This window comes from Cervus canadensis, chromosome 24 (assembly GCF_019320065.1).
Source record: "Cervus canadensis isolate Bull #8, Minnesota chromosome 24, ASM1932006v1, whole genome shotgun sequence".
Lineage (NCBI taxonomy): Eukaryota > Metazoa > Chordata > Mammalia > Artiodactyla > Cervidae > Cervus > Cervus canadensis.
In genome coordinates this window covers 11136912-11157541 of record NC_057409.1, presented here as the reverse complement: position 1 = coordinate 11157541, position 20630 = coordinate 11136912, and the positions used below count along the sequence as shown (strand labels likewise).

At 52.2% G+C, this 20630-nt stretch overlaps 1 protein-coding gene across 5 annotated transcripts in view; it reads right to left on the bottom strand.

Moving 5' to 3' along the window:
- Window positions 1–643: 643 nt before the first annotated feature.
- Window positions 644–20630, bottom strand: part of OPRD1 (opioid receptor delta 1) — a 51576-nt gene continuing 31589 nt past the window's right edge. For 4 of the 5 annotated variants that reach the window (XM_043445784.1, XM_043445785.1, XM_043445786.1 and 1 more), the window contains exons 2-3: window positions 17724–18073; window positions 7952–14874 (exon numbers count right to left, since the gene is read on the bottom strand). In XM_043445784.1, coding sequence (XP_043301719.1) covers window positions 14333–14874; window positions 17724–18073 — 892 coding nt within the window. In that variant the 3' untranslated portion in view covers window positions 7952–14332. Of the gene's footprint in view, window positions 1138–7951; window positions 14875–17723; window positions 18074–20630 lie in introns of those variants that run through there. The other variant, XR_006265212.1, reaches the window with a different exon arrangement.

Genomic DNA, 20630 nt, shown 5'->3' with positions numbered 1-20630 from the left:
CCATCTGATGCAAAGAGCAGACTCATTGGAAAAGACCCTGATGATGGGAAAGATTGAGGGCAGGAGGAGAAGGGGGCAACAAAGGATGAGATGGTTAGATGGCATCACCAACTCAGTGGACATGAATTTGAGAAAGCTCTAGCCTGGCATGATACAGTCCATGAGATCACAAAGAGTCTGACATAATTTAGTGACTGAACAACAAAGAAATAAAAAATTCCTGTAGCCACTCAGGGCTTCCCAGGTGGCGCTAGTGGTAAAGAACCAGCCTGCCAATACAGGAGACATAAGAGACATGGATTCGATCCCTGGGTCGGGAAGATCCCCTGGAGGAGTGCATGGCAACCCACTCCCATATTCTTGCCTGGAGAATCCCATGGACAGAGGAGCCTGGCGGGCTACGGTCCATAGGGTTGCAAAGAGTCGAACACAACGGAAGCGACTTAGTACGCATGCATGTAGCCACTCAAGGCTGCAGGACACAAGTGGGAAGAAGGGAAAGTCAGAATGGAGAGAGACAGTGCTCTTAACCAACTAAGGTTTGTGTATTTCACTTTTGCAAATTTTATGGACATTTATGACCTTGTGAACATAAGGCCAGGGTCCTTCCTAGGGAAGGACCTATGCGAGTGTGAAGCCTTGACTGACACATAAACCACGTGGTGAATCCACCCCTAGGCCTGGCAGGGTCAAGTATTAGGTGCCCATGGGAGATGCGGGAATTCTGAAGCCAGAGCAGGAGCTGGGTTCGTGTCTCCCAACCAGTCCCCTTCACCCCAGCCCCACTGCCATACCCCACAGGCAGGCTCTTCACCCACGTCCTCCAGAGCTGCCTACCTGGAGCTGAGCCCATACTCAACGGACCTTGTGTGTGGCCACATCCTAACAGCTGGGTTGCTCCAGCCAGGACTTCTCGGGGATCCTCTGTTCCATCCAATCCAACCCTCATTTGGTTTCCAGACTTGGAGGCCCAAGGCTATAAGCCCCAGGAAGCCTTCTCCAGCTGCCCTCGCCTCCCCAGGAGGCCTTTGGTCCGTACGGAGTTGTTGTCTGAGTCCCTGCAGCGCTGTCCGTAGGGTGTCATCCACGTGTGGTCAGTCTAGATGGACATCCTAAGGCCCTCCTCTTCAGCGAGGCCTGGGGGGTGGAGGGTGAGAGACAAAAAAAGGACTCAGACCCAGTCCCAGCCCTCCTCTAGCTCATAATCTGGTGGTCAGGTAAGATGGAGACTGAGTCTCGAGATTTTCAGGCCTGGCAGTAACCTCAAGATGGAAGAGTCCAAGTAATTATCAAACTCATTTAGCCACAAAAGCTCAGTGTAAGAAACAGAGAGAAGCAGGACTGTGCTGCGTGAAGCGATGTAAGAGGATATGGAAATTCTGTTTGCTTGGCCTTCCCCAGCCCTTCTAAGAAACTATGAGTTGAAACCACTAAGATCAAGTTCTTTGTTTTAACAGAGGCCTAGCAAGGATAACAGATGTGACCAAGGTCACAGAACAAGTTAGTAGCCAAGGATGTGTTCAAACCTAGTGAAACTGTACCCCATAGGATTAAAAAGTTCTGAAACCATACCGCATAGGGTTAACAGAAACTGGTAACTAATAGAAATTCTTGGGCTTGTCTTACAGAACAGCAGGTAAGGGAATGGTTTGGGGGGGGGAACCCCTCTGCTTATAACCTGCCTCCACTGACCAAGCTCACTTAATTATTTTCTGACTCCTTAATCACCCCTATAGATAACACCTCTGACATATGGGTCACTACGGTAACAGGAGCTTAAGTTGTTTTCCAGGAGCTTGGAGTAAGCTCCCGTCCAGTTCAAGCTGGCTAGGACTGGGTCAGACCACTCACCCTAAAACTGGGCCTGCACAGAGTTCTGATGAATGACCTTTGGACAACAGAGCCAAAAACTCCACCCTCAGATCATGCTAAGCACCTCCATTGTTGAGCATACGTCCTAGAAAGAGGCCATGTCACTCAGATGCACCTGCACAGACCCTGATTACCTCACCTTTTCCCTACCTCCAACCACCTTTCCCAATGCTGAAACCCTGCTTCTTTATCTCATAAATATCCCTTCAGGGAGATAGATCTGAGATTTCTTCTCCTGTCTCCTCACTTGGCTGCCTTGTGAATAAACCCTTTCTCTGCTGCAAATAGTGGCAGATTTTATATTTTTTGAGCTCCAAAATCACTATGGATGGTGACTGTGCCATGAAATTAAAAGACCTTGCTCCCTGGAAGAAAAGCTATGACAAACAGCATACTAAAAAGCAGAGACATTACTTTGCTGACAAAGGTCCATCAAAGCTATGGTTTTTCCAGTAGTCATGTACAGGTGTGAGGGTTGGACCATAAAGAAGGCTGAGCGCTGAAGAACTAATGCTTTCGAACTGTGGTGCTGGAGAAGACTCTTGAGAGTCCCTTGGACAGCAAGGAGATCAAACCAGTCAATCGTAAAGGAAATCAACACTGAATATTCATTGGAAAAACTGATGCTGAAGATGAAACTCCAATACTTTGGCCACCTGATGCAAAGGACTGACTCACTGCAAAAGACCCTGATGCTGAGAAAGACTGAGGGCAGGAGGAGAAGGGGATGACAGGGGACGAGATGGTTGGATGGCATCACCAACTTAATGGACCAGTTTGAGCAAACTCCAGGAGACAGTGAAGGACAGGGAAACCTGGTGTGCTGCAGTCCATGGGGTCGCAAAGATTCAGACATGACTTAGCAACTGAACAACAATAACTGCTGCAAACTTCTGCATCTCAGCATCTGACTTGCCGCATGTCAAGCAGATGAACCTGGTTCAGTAGCACTAGATCTGCCTGTCCAGGTTTCAGGCTGTCTCTGCTCAGTCTCAGTACTGGACCGTCAGGGCTGAACCATCCTCCCCACCCCTGACTCACATCTCCCTCCAGTATCATTCTGGATTCCACTCAGCACAGCCAGGATGGTGAAGAGAAGCTCAAAGTGGCCCCAGGGGCCATGGGAGTGGGACAGCAAAGAAGAGGGGCCCTTTTGGAGCCCATGCTGAATAAGGAGAAAGACTGGACTTTTGTCTGTTTGCTCACTGCTTATCCTCTGTCTTAGCACAGAGCCTGCCACTCTGTAACACGATAAATATTAGTTGAATGACTGGATTTGAGGTAGCAGCTCAGGGGAATCTTCTTGGGTGGGGAAATCATCCCTCCAGGTTAACCTCATCCATCTCTGGGTGTTTTCCCTGGTCCTCTGGGGGTTGGGATCTGGGCTGGACTTCCTGTAGATCTTAGTAAAGATTTCAGCTTCGTTGTGTCTTCCTTCTCTTTCTCTCTGGAGCAATATCCTATCAGAGAAAGCTGTTGTGTTACTTTGGGCAAGTCACTTTCCCTCTCTGAGCCTCCAGCTCCTCATTTGTTAAAAATACTCACTTTAAGGTGTTTTTAACTATTCACTTTATATATTTATTATGACTTTTCATGTGCCAGGCCCTGCATAAGGCCCATGGAATAGAGAGAATAAAATAGGTAATAACTTGAAAGGATAAGAGTGCCTGGTATATAATGGATGGTCAGTCAGTTATAGTTCTCCATGCTCATCCAGTATTTCCCAATAGAATGCCCCCCCTCATTCAAGACCCTCTTTCAGGAACCAGTTCCAGTCTACAGCTTCCAGGGATGAGAGAGCTGCCAGGTGGATCAGCTGTGGACAGCACAACAGGGGAATGGAGTGGGGACCAAATAAGGGTGCTAATGCCACACAAGACCAGTAGGTGGCAGAAGCGTCCGGGAAATGAGCTTGTCTCCTTCTTCAGTTCAGTCGTTCAGTCGTGTCGGACTCTGTGACCCCATGAACCGCAGCACGCCAGGCCTCCCTGTCCATCACCAACTCCCGGAGTTCACCCAAATTCATGTCCATTGAGTCAGTGATGCCATCCAACCATCTCATCCTCTGTCATCCCCTTCTCCTGCCCTCAATCTTTCCCAGCATCAGGGTCTTTTCAAATGAGTCAGCTCTTCGCATGAGGTGGCCAAAGTATTGGAGTTTCAGCTTCAACATCAGTTGTTCCAATGAACACCCAGGACTGATCTCCTTTAGGATGGACTGGTTGGATCTCCTTGCAGTCCAAGGGACTCTCAAGAGTCTTCTCCAACACCACAGTTAAAAAGCATCAATTCTTTGGCACTCAGCTTTCTTTATGGCCCAACTCTCACATCCATACATGACTGCTGGAAAAACCACAGCCTTCACTAGATGGACCTTTGTTGGCAAAGTAACGCCTCTGCTTTTTATATGCTGTCTAGGTTGGTCATAGCTTTTCTCCCAAGGAGGAAGCATCTTTTAATTTCATGGCTGCAATCACCATCTGCAGTGATTTTTGGAGCCCAAAAAAATAAAGTCTGCCACTGTTTCCACTGTTTCTCCATCTATTTGCCATGAAGTGATGGGACCAGATGCCATGATCTTAGTTTTCTGAATGTTGACTTTTAAGCCAACTTTTTCACTCTCCTCTTTCACTTTCATCAAGAGGCTCTTTAGTTCTTCTTTGCTTTCTGCCATAAGGGTGGTGTCATCTGCATATCTGAGGTTATTGATATTTCCCCCAGGAATCTTGATTCCAGCTTGTGCTTCATCCAGCCCAGCGTTTCTCATGATGTACTCTGCATATAAGTTAAATAAGCAGGGTGACAATATACAGCCTTGACGTACTCCTTTTCCTCTTTGGAACCAGTGTGTTGTTCCATGTCCAGTTCTAACTGTTGTCTCCTTGTGGACTCCTAAATTTCTCCTAGGCCAGGCTGTGTTCATACAGTGAACACATTGCTGTAAATGAGTGTGTGTCTCAGTGGGAAGTGTGTGTATAAAGAAGTGCATGTGCATGCCTGTATCATGAACACCTGTGTGCATGTGTTTGTGAACAATATATACACAGGTGCCAGGAATGAGTCTGGGTGAGAGAACAGAAGGTACCAGACGGTGTGAAGGAGTGTGTGTGGGGAATGTGTTTGGCACACATTTGGGTGTGTGGGTGTGTGTGTGTGGCCCTCAGGTCAGTGTGGGTCTATTTGCAAGTGGCTGTGTGGTATGTGTAGACTCCCCCCAAACCCCAGCACAGCCTCTGAGCCTTCTGGGTCCTGGATCTCTGGAACACCCAGTGAATCCCATGGCAAAGCACACACTTGACACAGAGTGTCGTTGTTGTTCAGTCACTCAGTTGTGTCTGGCTGTTTGCAACCCCATGGACTGCAGCACGCCAGGCTTCCCTGTCCTTCACCATCTCCCAGAGCTTACTAAAACTCATGTCCATTAAGTTGGTGATGCCATCTAACCACCTCGTCCTCCATCGTCCCCTTCTCCTCCTGCCTTCAATCTTTCCCAGCATCAGAGTCTCTTCTAATGAATCAGGTCCTCACCTTAGGTGGCCAAAGTACTGAAGCTTCAGCTTCAGCATCAGTCCTTCCAATTAATCTTCAAGTTTGACTTCCTTTAGGATTAACTGGTTTGATCTCCTTGCTCTCCAAGGGACTCTCAAGAGTCTTCTCCAGCACCACAATTTGAAAGCATCAATTCTTCAGCGCTCAACCTTCTTTATGGTCCAACTCTCGCATCCATACATGACTGCTGGAAAAACCATAGCTTTGACTATACACACCTTTGTCGGCAAAGTAACGTCTCTGCTTTTTTTTTTTTTTTTTTACGTCTCTTCTTTTTAATTCACTGTCTAGGTTTGTCATAGCTTTTCTTCCAAGAAGCAAGCGTCTTTTAATGACAAATAGTGCAGACTCCATTTCAGAGGGTTCTAGAATCACGGTGGACCCCCAGGGGCTCCCCTGGGTAAAGGGAGTATATTCAAATGTTAAGAGAATGGGGAACTATGGGTGATGTTTTCCCCTTCTTTTTAAGCTTATCCTCAGACTCTATAGTGAGCATTCTATAATGACCGTAAACATCACTGAAAGGAAAAAAAAGCCTGTGTTCCCTTCCGCCATATTTCCCTCCCTCTCCCCACACCCCGTTAGGAAGCAGCTGGGTTCTCGAGTCTGGGCAATGCTGTGGGGGCCCAGCCACCTTCTGAGCAAGGGCAGGTCCTGCTCAGCACGGGGGTGGCAGAGGGGGTATAGCAGCTGCAAGATATCCCAGCAGGGCCAAGGGTCAGCAGAGAGCAATCCAGGAAGCCTTCCTGGAGGCAGAGGAAGCGGCGCTGACCTGGAAGTGTGATGACGTTGGCACCTGAGAGGAGCCTGCGCCACCTGCCCCATTTCTCTGAGAACTGCCCACCCCTGGGCTGGGTCTCAGCAGCCCCGTCCCTGTAGAGGGTCCCCCTCTCTCTCCAAGGGCGTTTGAGGTGGTGGCTCAATCCACTTAGGCTCCTGGCATCCTCCACTGGGAAGGAGCACAAGAAATCATCTGGACTTTTCAGGCAACTGGAAGCTATTGAAGGTGAAAAGCAGAGTGTGTTTCCCCATCAATAATAATGTGCCCTCGTTACATGACAGCTGCTGTCTTGTTGGGTCCTGAAGAGAATCCTGGTTACGGTAACTGCTCTCCTATTTTACAAAAGAGGAAAGAGATGCCTGGAGTGGTCCTGCAGATATGCTTTTCCTCAAGGCATATATACAGCGGTGAAGAAAGAAAATCTCTAGCGTGCACATACTCAAACACCTAATGCTCTGGTGTGCGCTTCCCTCTCCTCTTCCCTCCCCACCCCAACACACCCTCAGAGCTGTTCTTTCCAGCCTCAGGGAGAATTGGCTCTGGGCAGAGCTGTAGGGCTTCTGGAAGGTTCTCTGAGGAGAGTGAAGCCAAGCAGTCAAGCCCCCTTCCTCCCCGGAGCAGCCTGGTAGCCCCGCCGCCATTGCTGCCCACACTGTCTGCCGCTGGGGTGGGGGCTGAGGTCCCAGTCTCCCCACGGTGTTGGACCTCACCTCCTCGACACAGCAGGCCCCAGATGGGCAGCCCAGGTCTAGGGCTCTGGGCTTGGAAGGAAGGTTGTCCTGAGGGGGAGAGGGGCTCTGTGACCTGATGCCTTCTTCAGGACCTGGTCTCACACGGTGGGAAGGCAGGTCCTGGGACAGGAAGTCCGCCTTCCAGAGAGTTAGGCAGTAAGCTCAGGGCCAGCATGTATTTGAGGAGAACCCTGAGGAGGTGGGGACGCTCTCTGAGGCTTCAGGCTCTGACTCCTGCTCCCAGCACTGCCTTGAACGAGCGCAGAGGAGATTTGGGTCTTCTATGACCAAAGGCTTCCCTGGTGGCTCAGCTGGTAAAGATATCCGCCTGCAATGCGGGAGACCTGGGTTCGATCTCTGGGTTGGGAAGATTCCCCTGGAGAAGGGAAAGGCCACCCACTCCAGTATTCTGGCCTAGAGAATTCCATGGACTCTGTAGTCCACGGGGTCATAAAGAGTCAGACACGAATGAGGGACTTTCACTTTCATGACCAAAGGCAGGCCCATTGTAGGGCCGGTGGGAGGGGGAGGGGGGGAGGGCGGTGAGTGGGAGCCCCAACAGGCTTGAGGAGCATGCGGGCCTTAGATTAGGGGGGTGGGCCACAGGGAAGAAGGCGGAGTCAATCTGGAGGGGAAGGGGTGGGGCACATGCTAGGAAGTGGCTACAGCTGTCTCTTGAGTGGGGTTCTCCCATCAGATCAGTTTTTGACACGGGCTCAGTAGCTGTGGTGGGCCTAGTTGCCCCGAGTTATGTGGGATCTTAGTTCCCTGACCAGGGATCGAACCCACGTCCCCTGCATTCTTAACCACTGGGCCACCAGGGAAGTCCCAGAGGGGGTTTTTCAGGAGAGGGTCACATCACCCTCTGAGTCAGGTCCTGAGGCGGGGGCTGTACTTTTCCCTCTGTGAGCGGGCAGGTCTATGTCATCCCCCCCACAGACTGGGCTCCCCTCTTGGGAGGACCACGGGGGTGAGCAAAAGAAACAGCCGGAGATTGCAGACACTGAGAACAGGGCTCACTTTATTGGGAAAACAGAAAGTTGGGTCCTTGGTCCCCAAATGGAACCTGGGAGAGGCAAAAGCCAGGTGTCTGAGCCAAGCTTCATTTCTGACACGCCTGCCTCCCTCACCCGCAAAGGGGGACAACTCCAGTGACACACACTGGACCCCTAGAGGGCCTCTGGTTCTCCCAGTCTCTGGCAAATGCCCAGGGCATTTTACCAATAGATGTCTGTTTCTGGGATTGAGGAACATGAGGGAAACATCTCTTTCTCTCCCAGGAAGGCAGTGCCCTCAGAATCCATCAACCCATGTCCATGGTGCAGAGGCCCAGAGAGGGACAGAGCCCTGCCCAGGGGCACACAGCAAGTGGGAGATGGAGAGTCAAACCCATGTTCCTTGTCTACTGGGTTGGGACTCATTTCAAGAGGAGATTCTAGAAGATGACCCACTGGATGGATGTCACCTGCACTGACACCTCCCCAGGGACACCATCTCCATGATTCAACCGTGCAGGCCAGGAGGCCCAGGCCGGTGCCACCTGGGGACCTTTCTTCCCTCCCAGGCTGTGCCCCAATCTAGGGTCTCTGAGTCCCGGCAAGGACCAAAGGGGACAGCTCTGTAGAAGGTACCTGGAGAGAAGACATCTTCTTGAAGTTTGCCTCTCCAATGCATGCTGTCCCACCTTCTGAAACGCAAACTCAGGCAGATGGCTAAAAAGGAAAGTTCTTTGCTCCTGACCAACCTACAGCGTTCAGAGACGGAGTCGGAGCAGGGATAAACAAGAACATCAGATAATGTTAAAAAGCTCCATATGTTAAGCACTTACTGCAGGCCAAGCACCTCTCTCCTCCACTCGGCAGAACAACTACTGTGTGCATTGCAGGTCAGTTGCCAGGAACGCTCGTGTGACCCAGACAGACAGGTCCTTCACTCATAGCTTCTTTGTAAATCCCCACAACTTCTTACCAGGGGAGCGTCATCGTCCACCATGGAGGAAATGGGTTCAGGAGTGAAGTGACTTCCCGAGGTCACACAGCACAGACAAGGCAGGCAGTCCACAAGTGCACAGAGCAAAGCAGTCTTCTGAGGCGGGGGGACTGGATGGGAGAGCAGCAACTGCCGAAGTCACAGCAGTTTCTCAGGCGGCCGCCGGCCGGTGCCCCTGCCACCCAGGTGATGAGACACGGGGCCTGCCGGGGTGGGGGGTGTGCTGTTCACACTTGGGAGCTGGACGCCAGGGTCTCCCTAGTACTCCTTCGTGTAATCACAGAGTGTCTGCTTGGGAGTCAGGCAAGCAGAGGAAGTGGACTTGACAGACCCAAGACAGCATTCTAGCTGGACCAGCCACGGACCAGCTGTGTGGCCTTAGGCAAGTCATTGCCCTCTCTGAGCCTCAGTTTTCTCACCTATAAAATAGGGGTAACAGTAATGCCTGTTCATAGTTATGCTGTGAAGATGAAGTGTCACCCCATATCTAGTGCCTAGAACAACGAAGGGCCCCACGTGCCGTCTGTATTACCTGTTGTGACGATACTGGCCTCTCACCGAGATGGGGATGCGAAGGCACTCCGTGTCCGGGAAGAGCTGCTCACAGGTGGGGCTCGTGGCAGCTGCCGCTGATGAACCAGAGATTGAGCAAGCCCTGAGCCCAGTGCTCTGCTCCATCAGGGGGTCCATCCTGACCGCGTCAGCTCCCCTCTGGCTACCATTCTGAATTTCCAAGCTGCCCGCCCCGAGAACCACCCAGCCTGCAATTCGAGCCCCTGCTACAGACTCCTCACCCATCACTTCCCCTGACTCTGTACTATGTGCACAGTGCCCAGAAATGAAATAAAGGAAGAAATGATGACGATAAATGATAAGAGAAAAGGGTGTGTGTGTGTGAGTGTTATGTGTGTGTGTGTGTTGTATGTGAGTGCTGGAGTCAGGATCCAGGGGGACAACTTCCTAGGGGTTTTGGAGGCCCTGAGCTGGCTCCCAGCCTGGATCTGCAGTAGTTGCCAGGTAGGAAGGCAGGCTGAGGATCTGCTGCTGATGACCAAGGGGCTGGTCTTGGGCCAGAGGCCCAGCAGATGCCCAACCTGGACTGTTGCTCCTCCAAGTCCTCTCAGGACATGGTGACCCCTCTCCATCTTAGGGAACAGCTCAAATTTCAAGCCAAGCAAACCTCCCTAGACAGCAGCCTCTGGCACCCCCATTCTTATTACAGGAGAACCCTGGCTTGGAGGCCTACTATGCAGCCTGGTAGCTCAGTCAGTAAAGAAACTGCCTGCAGTGTAGGAGACCCAGGTTTGATCCCTGGGTCGGGAAGATCCCCCGGAAAAGGAAATGGCAACCCACTTCAGTATCCTTGCCTGGAAAAGTCCATGAACAGAGGAGCCCAGTGGACTGCAGTCCATGGGGTTGAAAAGAGTTGGGCATGACTGAACAATGAACACTTTCACTTTTCGTGTGCTCTCTCTGTCCTTCAGAGAGGGCACTTGGGAGGGCACTTGGAAGTGAAGCAACTTGCTTAAGATCATACTGCTAGAAATGGTCAAGAGTCCATCAAAATCAGGACACTTATTAGAAACTGAGCATCGTATTAGAGGCTGACTCATTCCCTTGTCTTAAGTCTAGGAGGAAACAGAAGTACAGAGCGGGCAAATTCCTTACTGAGGTCACACAGCCAGACAGTTAGCATCAGAGCTGATTTCTGAATCCATTGTTGAGGGTTCCAGGCCACGCCGAAGACTGAACCTGAAGGCTCCGGTTTACTCCCGTCACTCTCCTGCCCTCCCCACCCAACCTCTCTGACATGACACTTGACATTATCCATCACTCCCTCCCCCTGGGAACGCCCTCCTCCTCCGGTTTCCATGGTAGCACATTCTCCCCATCCTCCTCCTTCCTCTCTGGCAGCTTCTCACTCTCCATGGTGGCGCCTACAAAGCAGGGGATCCCCAGGCTGGGTCCCCCATCTCTTCTCTCTTCATCACTACCCCTGAAAGCTCCCCTCCTTTCCCATCTGGGTCTCCAGCTCTGACCTTGCACAGCAACTCTACTTTTGAGTAATAATGGATACTTTCCACACACTAATAGCCCATGTGCAGGGTCCTGTACATACATTAATTTATTAAATCCTTACAACAATCCCATGAAGGAAGTCCACTCTACAGATGAGGAAACTGAGGCACAGAGAGGGAAAGCCTAGCTCTGACCCCAGCTTTAACCACTACTTCTATTACAAGAAGAGATATGAAATTGTAGGACATTTTGAAACCAGAAGCAAAAACTTTCCTCCTACCTCTTGTAAAGAGAGGAGTGGAAATTTTGTAGAAAATCAGACCTACTCCACCGCTTTGAGAGCCCGGTGATGATCTAGAATTACATTGTCAATTTGGAGCTTTAAAATGCATCATGCACAATACACTTTGAAGCTTGAAGATTTGGAGAGCTTCAGGAGGAACAAAAGTTCACGGAAAATTGCCCTTTTCCCTCAGATTTTCCCATTTAGTTTTAAGTTTCCAAAAACTTCACCCCAGGATACCAGCTACTAAGGCTTTTATACTTCAATGATGCCTGGAATTCACTGGCAACTTGGACCCTGGAGTTCTGACTTGAGTTCTGCTACCACGAATAGGCTCGGTGAATTAGGAGTAAGTGGCTTGACCTCTCTGAGCCTGACTTCTTGTTTAAAATAAAGACAGGATTACTTGCTCCACTGGGCTGTCATGGGCCAGAGAAATGATGGGCATCAAGCTCGTGGCTTGGGGGCCAGCACACAGAAGCATTCGACTGAGCCCCACACTTCAGCTGCACACAATTTCTTGGGTTTACCAAGCGCTTGATCATTCCACGCTTTTGCACACACTGCTCTCTCTTCTTGGTGGCTAACTCCTAGTCATCCTTTAAGGCCCTCTGACCCTTTCCACCCTTCTCAGAATTGCTACAAATACGGGTTTCAGTAAAAAGCTAGAACAGGCACTTCCCTGCAACACCCCCACCCATGCCGGGGCTCCCTGTCACCCCGCGTGAATCACACTGAGTTGCAAAGATTCATTTATGCTTTGGTCCAAGCATAGGCTCGAATCTTCTGAGGATGGGGTCATATCGGACTCACTTCTGAGTCCCAGTGCCCAGTGTGCACAGGAAGTAGACTTCAACATGTTTGCTTTACCTTAAATGCACGTGGTCTGGACCCGACCCCTGCTGACTCCAAGACAAAATTATATATGTGGATTGGCAACAAGCAGGCAGGTCCAGACAGCCACAGGAAATGGCAGTGACTGGATCTGGAGTGGGGACCCAATCTTTGCAAGGAGAATAAAGAGCTCTGGCTCCAATGTCACCTCCTTCAAGAGTCTTCCCTGGTTCCTAAATTGTCCCCTTTCTATACGTCTCCAGAAGGCACTAGCAGGAGGGGTCCCAAGTGATGATAATAAGTGTCCCAGAGTGTGTTCCCTGCCTTGCTGAACCCCCCACCCCATTAAGACACAGAGATCTTTATAGTCACAAGCTCCATTTAGATGGTAACAATGATCCAGGTGGACTGGGACCCCAGGCCTTGATAGCTTAGCAGCCTGGATCGGAGTGCTGGCTACGATCTCACATCTTCCAGGACACTGGTGGAGCCACTTCCTGAAGGAAGGACATTCAGGTCTGGGGCTTCTCATCCTGAGAAGGTGACTATGTTTTGCCCACTAAGGGCATCCCTGCCCCTCTTGTGCCCAAAGCCCACCTTGGTGCCTAAGCCCCAACCCCCAGAATGCTAGTTCAGCCCCTGCTGGAGTGACAGCCTCCCAGAGAGGAGAAAGGCTTTTGTTGCAAGGAAACGACTGTCAAAGAGAGAAGAGGTATATTGTTTTTTTTTTTTCCCCTGTTTGAGACAAAGACGTCAATTTCTTTCCATCTGTCCCAAAAAGGGAAGAAAATTAAATTTGTTTTTACAAAGATGTCAGCACACCGCTTCAATAGGGAGTCAGGGTGTATGTGACAGAGGCGGTGTTGGGAAAAGAGGGGAGAGGTGGGGGGATGGTGGAGGTGAAGCTTGGGGTGGGGGACACAGAGAACAGACCAGACCCTGATATAGGGGGAAGCAAAGATCTGGGGATGCCGGAATAAAATGCCAAGTGAAAAGGAAAACGACTGTGCCTAACTCTGGTGGACCTTGCCCTCAGCAGCTTGAAGGGGTCAGCGTGCGCAGGGGGTGGGGACTGGGGACACAGACTGATGCTGGCACTGACGTTACAAAAGCCTTCTTCCCCCCAGTCCCTTCCAAGTCAGGTCCCAGAGCCGGGATGCAGCTCATCAGACATACTGGGTATAGCCAGATGTTGGGAGAAGGGAGAGAGGATTTCTTGGAGGTTCTTATCAAGGTGCCAGCGTCTGAGAGAAGGAAAATGCCACCCTGGTGCTTAAGAGGCCCCCAACCCCCAACCCAGAGCCAGGGGCCTCCGACACTCACGGAGCTATTGGCATGGCCCTGTGTCCTCCAGGACCTGGGCCAGAGAAACAAGGGTCGTGGGGACCCCCCAAAGTGTCCTCCCTGTGGCTTGAGGACCTAACTTCAAAGTAGAAGCCCCCTCCCTTTGCCTCAACCCCCCTCACCAGCCTTTGGCATTGGTTTGGGATTCGCAGGCCCTCCTGCTCCTCCCCGTGGGGACCCCGCCCCAGCTGAGGCCCGCCTTGCTTGCTACCGGGTCCTGCACCTCCACTGTCCCATCTCAAGCTCCACTTCGTTGCTGCGCCTCCCTGCCCCTTCCAGGGAAACGACTGTGGAGGAGAGAAAGTTGTATAGTTTCTAGTTTATTTTCTATTCGTTCATAAAAATGGCAAATTGGGCCTGGACCTCGGCGAGCCCCGCCCCTTTCTGGAACTCGGGGGCTGGGACTTGACTCCAAGCTGCGGCCCCATTGTTTGCACCCGAGCTCTCTCTCCCAGGCCAATCCGGAGCTGGAGCCTCCGTCTCACGGTCCTGTCCTTCAACTCACCCCCAGAGGAGGCCCCTCCTCATCACATCTGGGCCCGATCTTGAAGCTCGATTGCACCGTCCCCAGCACTGGCCCTCCTTGGTCCTGGGCCGGGTCTCAAACCAGACTCCCACTCCCGCCAACCCAGCTCCAACTAGATCTCGTGGCAGGGGCCCCCATTTAGCGGCCTAATCCCAGAGCCACAGGTCCACTCCCCTGGGCTAGCGAGCTCCCCCCGCCCCAACCCAAAGCCTTTGACCTTGAGCTCGGCCTAGAGGCATCGCCCCGCCGTCCGGCCCACTCCCCGCCCGTCCCAGACCAGCGATCCAGCCCACCGCACGGCCCCCGCCCGCCCCAACTCGCGTCGTGGCCCCCGCCCCCACTAGGACTCCGCCTAACCGCCGGGTCCCTCCGGAGGGACGCGCGGCGGGCCCGCCGGCCCCGGGTCAGGCGGCGGCGCCACCGCCGGGGCAGTCGGGCGGGGTGCAGGCGGTGACCCGTTCGCGGGCCGTGGCTTCGCGGGCGCGGCTGAAGCTGCCGGGCTCTGGGCGGCCGCAGGGCGTGCGGCAGAGCTGGCGGAAGCAGCGCTTGAAGTTCTCGTCGAGGAAGGCGTAGAGCACGGGGTTGAGGCTGCTGTTGGCGTAGCCGAGCGCGATGCACAGGTGCAGCGCGGCCACCACCAGCGGGTCGCGGCGGTCGATGTCCACCAGCGTCCAGACGATGACGAAGATGTGGATGGGGGCCCAGCACACCACGAAGGCGCCCACCACCACCAGCACCATGCGGGTGATGCGCCGCAGGCTGCGGTCCTTCTCCTTGGAGCCCGACAGCAGGCGCACACTGCGCAGGCGCAGCAGCATGAGGCCGTAGCACACGGTGATGACCAGTATGGGCACGACGAAGGCGAAGAGGAACACGCAGATCTTGGTCACCGTGTCCCAGTACCAGCTGGGGCTGGGAAACTGGAGCATGCACACCACTGCCCCGTCTGAGCCAGGGAAACAAGGAAAGACGGTGGGTGAGGGGCTGCTGGGCCTAAGGACCTCGTCTCCCTGCCCGCCCACCCTTCTCGGCCTAGTCAAGCCCCGCTGCCTCCTCCTGGCCTTTTCGATTCTTCTCCCTGCCATGTCCTCCATCACTTTCTGCACTTGGTGAACTCCTACTCATCCTTCAAGACCCCAGCAAACTGGCCCTAACCAAGGAGGTCTGCTTTCTATATTCTCTCCCAGCCCCTTTATCAGCCTCTGTGCCGGTGGGGAGCAGTGATATAATGATAGAATTTAGCTCAAGCCCACTAAATGTCTGTCATGATGATAACTGAAAACACTGCACACATTTACAAAGTAGCTCCAGTGGGGACAGTAGTGCTAAGACTGACTTAGAGAGCATGTGTTAAGAGTAGGACTCAGGCCCTGCTAACTGTGTGATGTGGCCTGGGCAAATTGTTCGACCTCTACCAGTTTCCATATAGTGGGACTAACAACAGTATCTAAACTCATAGGGTTGTTGTGAGGATCAAATGGGCCATGGTGTGGAAAGCATTTAGCACAAAATGGTTCAAACATTTGGCGCACTCATAGGGCAGAAACACGTGGGAGTCCGGGGTCAGAGCTAGGGCCAAGGAGGCGGATCTCAGCTTCATGTCAAAAGCGTTCTGACTGCCACACTTGTCCACAGATAAGAGGGGATGGGATAAGCTCCCTTCTCCTGGAGTGTGGGCTCAAGCTGGATGAGCACCTTGGGGATGTTATGGGATTAAGATACAGGGCTGAGGCTGGCCCAGGGGACTCCCAGGACCTCTTGGGATTCCGGAATCTGAGGACCCATCCAGTGGACTTGGAGCCTGAGAAAGGGGCTGGGGTCCACAGACAGAGTGGGTCCACAGGACATCAGGCTGGCAGGACCACCAGCCACAAATGGACCCAAGGACTTCCATGGTACAGATGGCAGAAGCAGGCCCAGAGAGGAATAGCACTTGTCCAAGGTCACACAGCAAGTGGCTTATAGAACTGAGTGCTAATGGTACACACTTAGGGAGTGTGTGTGTGTGTGTGTGTGAGAGAGAGAGAGAGAGAGAGAGAAAGAGAGTGGGGGGTGGGGGATGAGGAGGCCCATCTGGCCCAGCCCCCAGGAGGGCTGCAGTTAATGGCCTGTAAACTGAAGGCTGACAGTGAGGAATGAGGTCCAGCTGCTGAGTCAAGACTAATCACTCAGGGACCATATAAGGGCACCGGGAACTCTACCCTTGTGAGGGTCGAGGGTGGCCAAGAAACTCCCCACCAAGCCTGTTCCCTCTCCTACGACAATGCAAACCTTCACCCTGGCGGCAAAAAGGAGCAACAGTTATGGGGACAGGAACCTTGGGTTCTAGGCCAGATTCTACCAAATGTCTGCTAAATAAACCACCTGACCTCTCTGATTCTGTTTGCTTTCAGTCCAGTGGAAGTAGGAGTCCCTGCCTTGTCTATCTCACAGGCTCAATTATTCTAATAGCTGCTATTTATTGGGCCTTGACAATGAGCCAGGCCTTGTCCTAAGTGTTTTACAACCTATCATCTCATTTAATCTTTTCAACACCCCATGACAGAGCGTGGCTCAAGAGAGGTTAGTGACCAGTGTCTTCGACACCCTGCTAAATTACTTTACCCATTTATATCAAGCTGGGGTCATGTAACCAGCTATCACTGGACTTCCCATGTGGCTCACTGGTAATCTGCCTGCCAATGCAGGATCCCCTGGAGGAGGAAATGGCAACCTACTCCAGTATTATTGCCTAGGAAATCCTATGGACAGAGGAGCCTGGCAGGACTACAGTCCATGGGATCACAAGAGTCAGACATGACTAAAACAACAACTAACCAGATATCACTAGGAAGTGATGGGCCCTGCATTTCAAGTAATTCCTTTCTCACCACTCCCATATTCATCTGCTGGCCAGAGACTAGTACGTGCGTGTCTGCTAAGTCGCTTCAGTCATGTCTGACTCTTTGTGACCCTATGGACTGTAGCCTGCCTTGCTCCTCTGTCCATGGGATTCTCCAGGCAAGAATACTGGAGTGGGTTGCCATGTCCACCTCCAGGGGATTTGCCGACCCCAGGATCGAACCCTCGTCTCCTGCGTTGCAGGTGGATTCTTTATTCATTGACCCACCTTGGAAGCCCAGATGCCGGCACACTGTAATCCAAACCATCATTTGGAGGCTGGATCCCTAATTGACTGTGTGGAGTAGAGCCCCTCCTCCTCTTACTCACACTGGACTGTGATGTGAGTGAAAAATACACTTCTACTGCGTTAAGCTATGGCCATTGTTAGAGCAGCCACCCTGACTGATACAGGTAGTTACTATACTACACTAATCCGGACAGCATTCTACTCTGAGGAAATGCACCTGTCATTCTACACAGGCCATTCTCTAGGCCTTGCTTTGGTCATCTGGGCCAATGGAGTGGAAGGGAGTTTGGGATGGGATTGCAGATCTTATGGCCCCCACTGCTCACTGGTTACCCTCACCCCACTGGCTATCCACCATCTCCCTATAGGTCAGTAATCCACACATCTAGCCACCCATAATCCCATTCATAAAATTCCTTTGGCCAGCCACCCATACGACCACTGACCAGTCATTCATTCTCCCATCAGTCCACTACTCACATTCCCATTGGTTGACTATTCACACTCCCACTGGCCAGCCATCCACCCTCTCATTGATCAGCAACCCACACCTCCATTGGCGATCCACCTACGCCCACCCTGATAAGTGGTCTACAAACCCACAGAAGCCTGTGTGCTGCCTTCTGCGGGCAGTGATCTGTACCAAGGCTCCCTTCCTCACTTACCCCGGGGGCGGGTCACAGCCATGACCATGATGGGTACACCGACACCGGAGGCCAGGACCCAGATGCAGATGTTGATCAGCTTGGCCTTGGCAGGGGTGCGGAAGTCCAGGGCCTTGACGGGGTGGCAGACGGCAATGTAGCGGTCGACGCTCATCATGGTGAGCGTGAAGATGCTGGTGAACATATTGTAGTAGTCAATGGAGAGCACGACCTTGCAGAGCAGTTCCCCAAAGGGCCATGTCTCCATCAGGTACTTGGCACTCTGGAAGGGCAGTGTGCTGGTGGCCAGGGCGTCTGCCAAGGCCAGGTTGAAAATGTAGATGTTGGTGGCCGTCTTCATCTTAGTGTACCTTAAAAGGAAGTGCATATATAATTGTTCCATTTCACAGATTTCAGTTTCACATGAAACTTATGGAGGGGAATGACTGGCCCAAAGTGACAGGAAAAGGTCAGGGGCACAGGTGGGACTAGAACCCTGAACTATCTGATTCAGCATCACTCCTTTCCACTATAACAAGTACAAAAGGTGTTCTCCAGCAGGGAGTAATTTTAGTAGGAAGTTACTCAAGGAAAAACTCCTTATCTTCTCAGGGGTTCTAAGCAATATGCTTAAAAATAAAACTGGACTCCAGAGGAAAACAGGTCTCAGTTCTAATCCTGCCTCTACTATTTATTAGCTGAGTGACTCTGGTCTAGTAACTTGACCTCTCTAAGCCCTGGTGTCCATATTGTTAAGAAAAAAAGAAAAAAGACTGATACTTTTACCAACCTCATAGGGCTGTTATAAAATTTAATAACAGATGATAGAGCATTTAGCCCTGAGCTCTGAGCATGGTAAGTGCTCAGTATATGACAGCTGTTATTATTCTCCATATATAAAAATGAAGGGGGGGCTAGACCAGAGTGACCTGACCCTCTGGCCTCTGCCACTGACCTGGCCTTTGGGGAATACGATTAGCCAGCTCTGAGGAAGCCGAGACAAACTGGCTCGGGCCTCAGACGGCCTGGGTGTTCTCCAGGGTTGACCAGGGCTCCCAGTAGGTGGGCCTATCCAGGCCACCTTAGCCCCAGGTGGCTGGACTTCCCCAGCTGTGGGCAAGGGAAGCAGGTGACAGAGTCACACACCTGACCCAGGGGCATGAGTCCAGGTGTCCAAACCAGATGTCTGCAGCCACGCCGGGCACCCAGAGCTTGGCAGCATCCTTCCTCGGTCTACTTGCTGCCCAGCTGCCTGCCCTGCAGCTGGCCTCTTGTTGGGCCAGCATTTACAGTCATGACCTCTCCTGTGCTGAGGCCCAGGCTGGGCGCCAGGTGGCCTGGAGGAAGCCAAATACACTGAAACAGACCGCCCCCGTGCAGCATGATCATCACGGAAACACACAGACACCAAGGCAGGGGTAAGGACACCCTCCATGCTCCTGGAATGATCTGAGAAACCCAGGGGAGGGCTGCATGAGCAACACTTCAAATTGCAGAGCAAGAAGAGCCCAGAGAGATTGAGGGAAAGTTTTTTTACTACCCTGTGGTCCAGGGACTCCGGAGGGAACTACCAGAAGAGTCTGTGAGAAGTGCAGATTCTTAGACGGCACCCCAGATCTTCTCAATCTTAATCTCTGGAAATCGGGCCTGGGGATCTTCACCTTCAACCAGACAACACACACACACACACACACACACACACACACACACACACACACACACACGCTCGCACATGCACATGCGCTTCTCATGGACTCTAATGCTTGAGAAACACTATGTAGCCTAAAGGGCTTCCCTGGTGGCTCAGTGGTAAAGAATACCTGCCAATGCGGGAGACATGGGTTCGATCTCTGCGTTGGGAAGATTCCTTGGAGGAAGAAATGACAACTCACTCCGATATTCTTGCCTGGGAAATCCCATGGACAGAGGAGCCTGGTGGGCTACAGTCTGTGGGTTCTTAAAGAGTCGGACACAATTGAGAGACTGAACAACCACAACAGTGCAGCCTAAAGCCCACACTGGGGAGAGATGGGAAACTGATCCAAGGTCACAGAGCAACAGGGGCAGACCAAGGTGAGAACTTGGACCTCCTGACACTCAGATATCCCTATCTCCCTACTCCACCAAGGGTGGGGCCACACCACACACCTCTGCTCCTCTGGGCCGGAACCTGCCTGACGGTGGCAGAGTCCGATGCACCCAGGATGAGCGCACCCACTCTTTTGAGTGACGGAACGAAGTCACATCATCTAAGGCTGCTCCTTCACAAAGTGACTGATTTTCTTTCTTTCTCTTTTTTTTGGTTAAAAAAAAAAAGGACTTTTTCATTGTCCTCCAGGGCCAGCATCTGTCTCACTTCCTCCCAGAATAGCTGTCATTTGCCCTGGGGCTGGAGAAGTAAAAAGTTTTGCTCAGAAACAGCAGAATTGCAAGTCTCGGGAAGTCTGCCTTCAGCGGGTGCGGGATCACAGCTGTGTGGGAGGCGGTCTCAACCCCACAGCTGACTCGTCTAATTTCACTTCTTTTACGCAGAACAATTAGAGGCTGTTCTCTGCCTGCTATTTTGATTTGTGAAGGATCCTTCAATTCCCAGAGGAGGCTGGGATAAGGGGAGTGGGTGATGAAGCTGCTGTAGCTGGCCCAGACAGGGCTGAGGCACAGCCAACTCTGGGGCGGGGGTCGGTAGGGCCCCGGCAGAGGGAGGGGCAGGCTCACTGGCCACCAAGCCGGGTCCTCCTTGCCTCCTCAGTGCCAGCCCTGCCACTCGACGGCTCTCAGCCCCCTAGGGATGGTGGTTTAGCCACTAAGTCGTGTCCTGCGACCCCATGGACTGTAGCCCGCTAGGCTCCCCTTTCCATAGGATTCTCAGTCCCCTAGGAGCTCCTCAAAGTCCTCTCCACGTTCCATAGGCTGGCCCCAACCACTTCT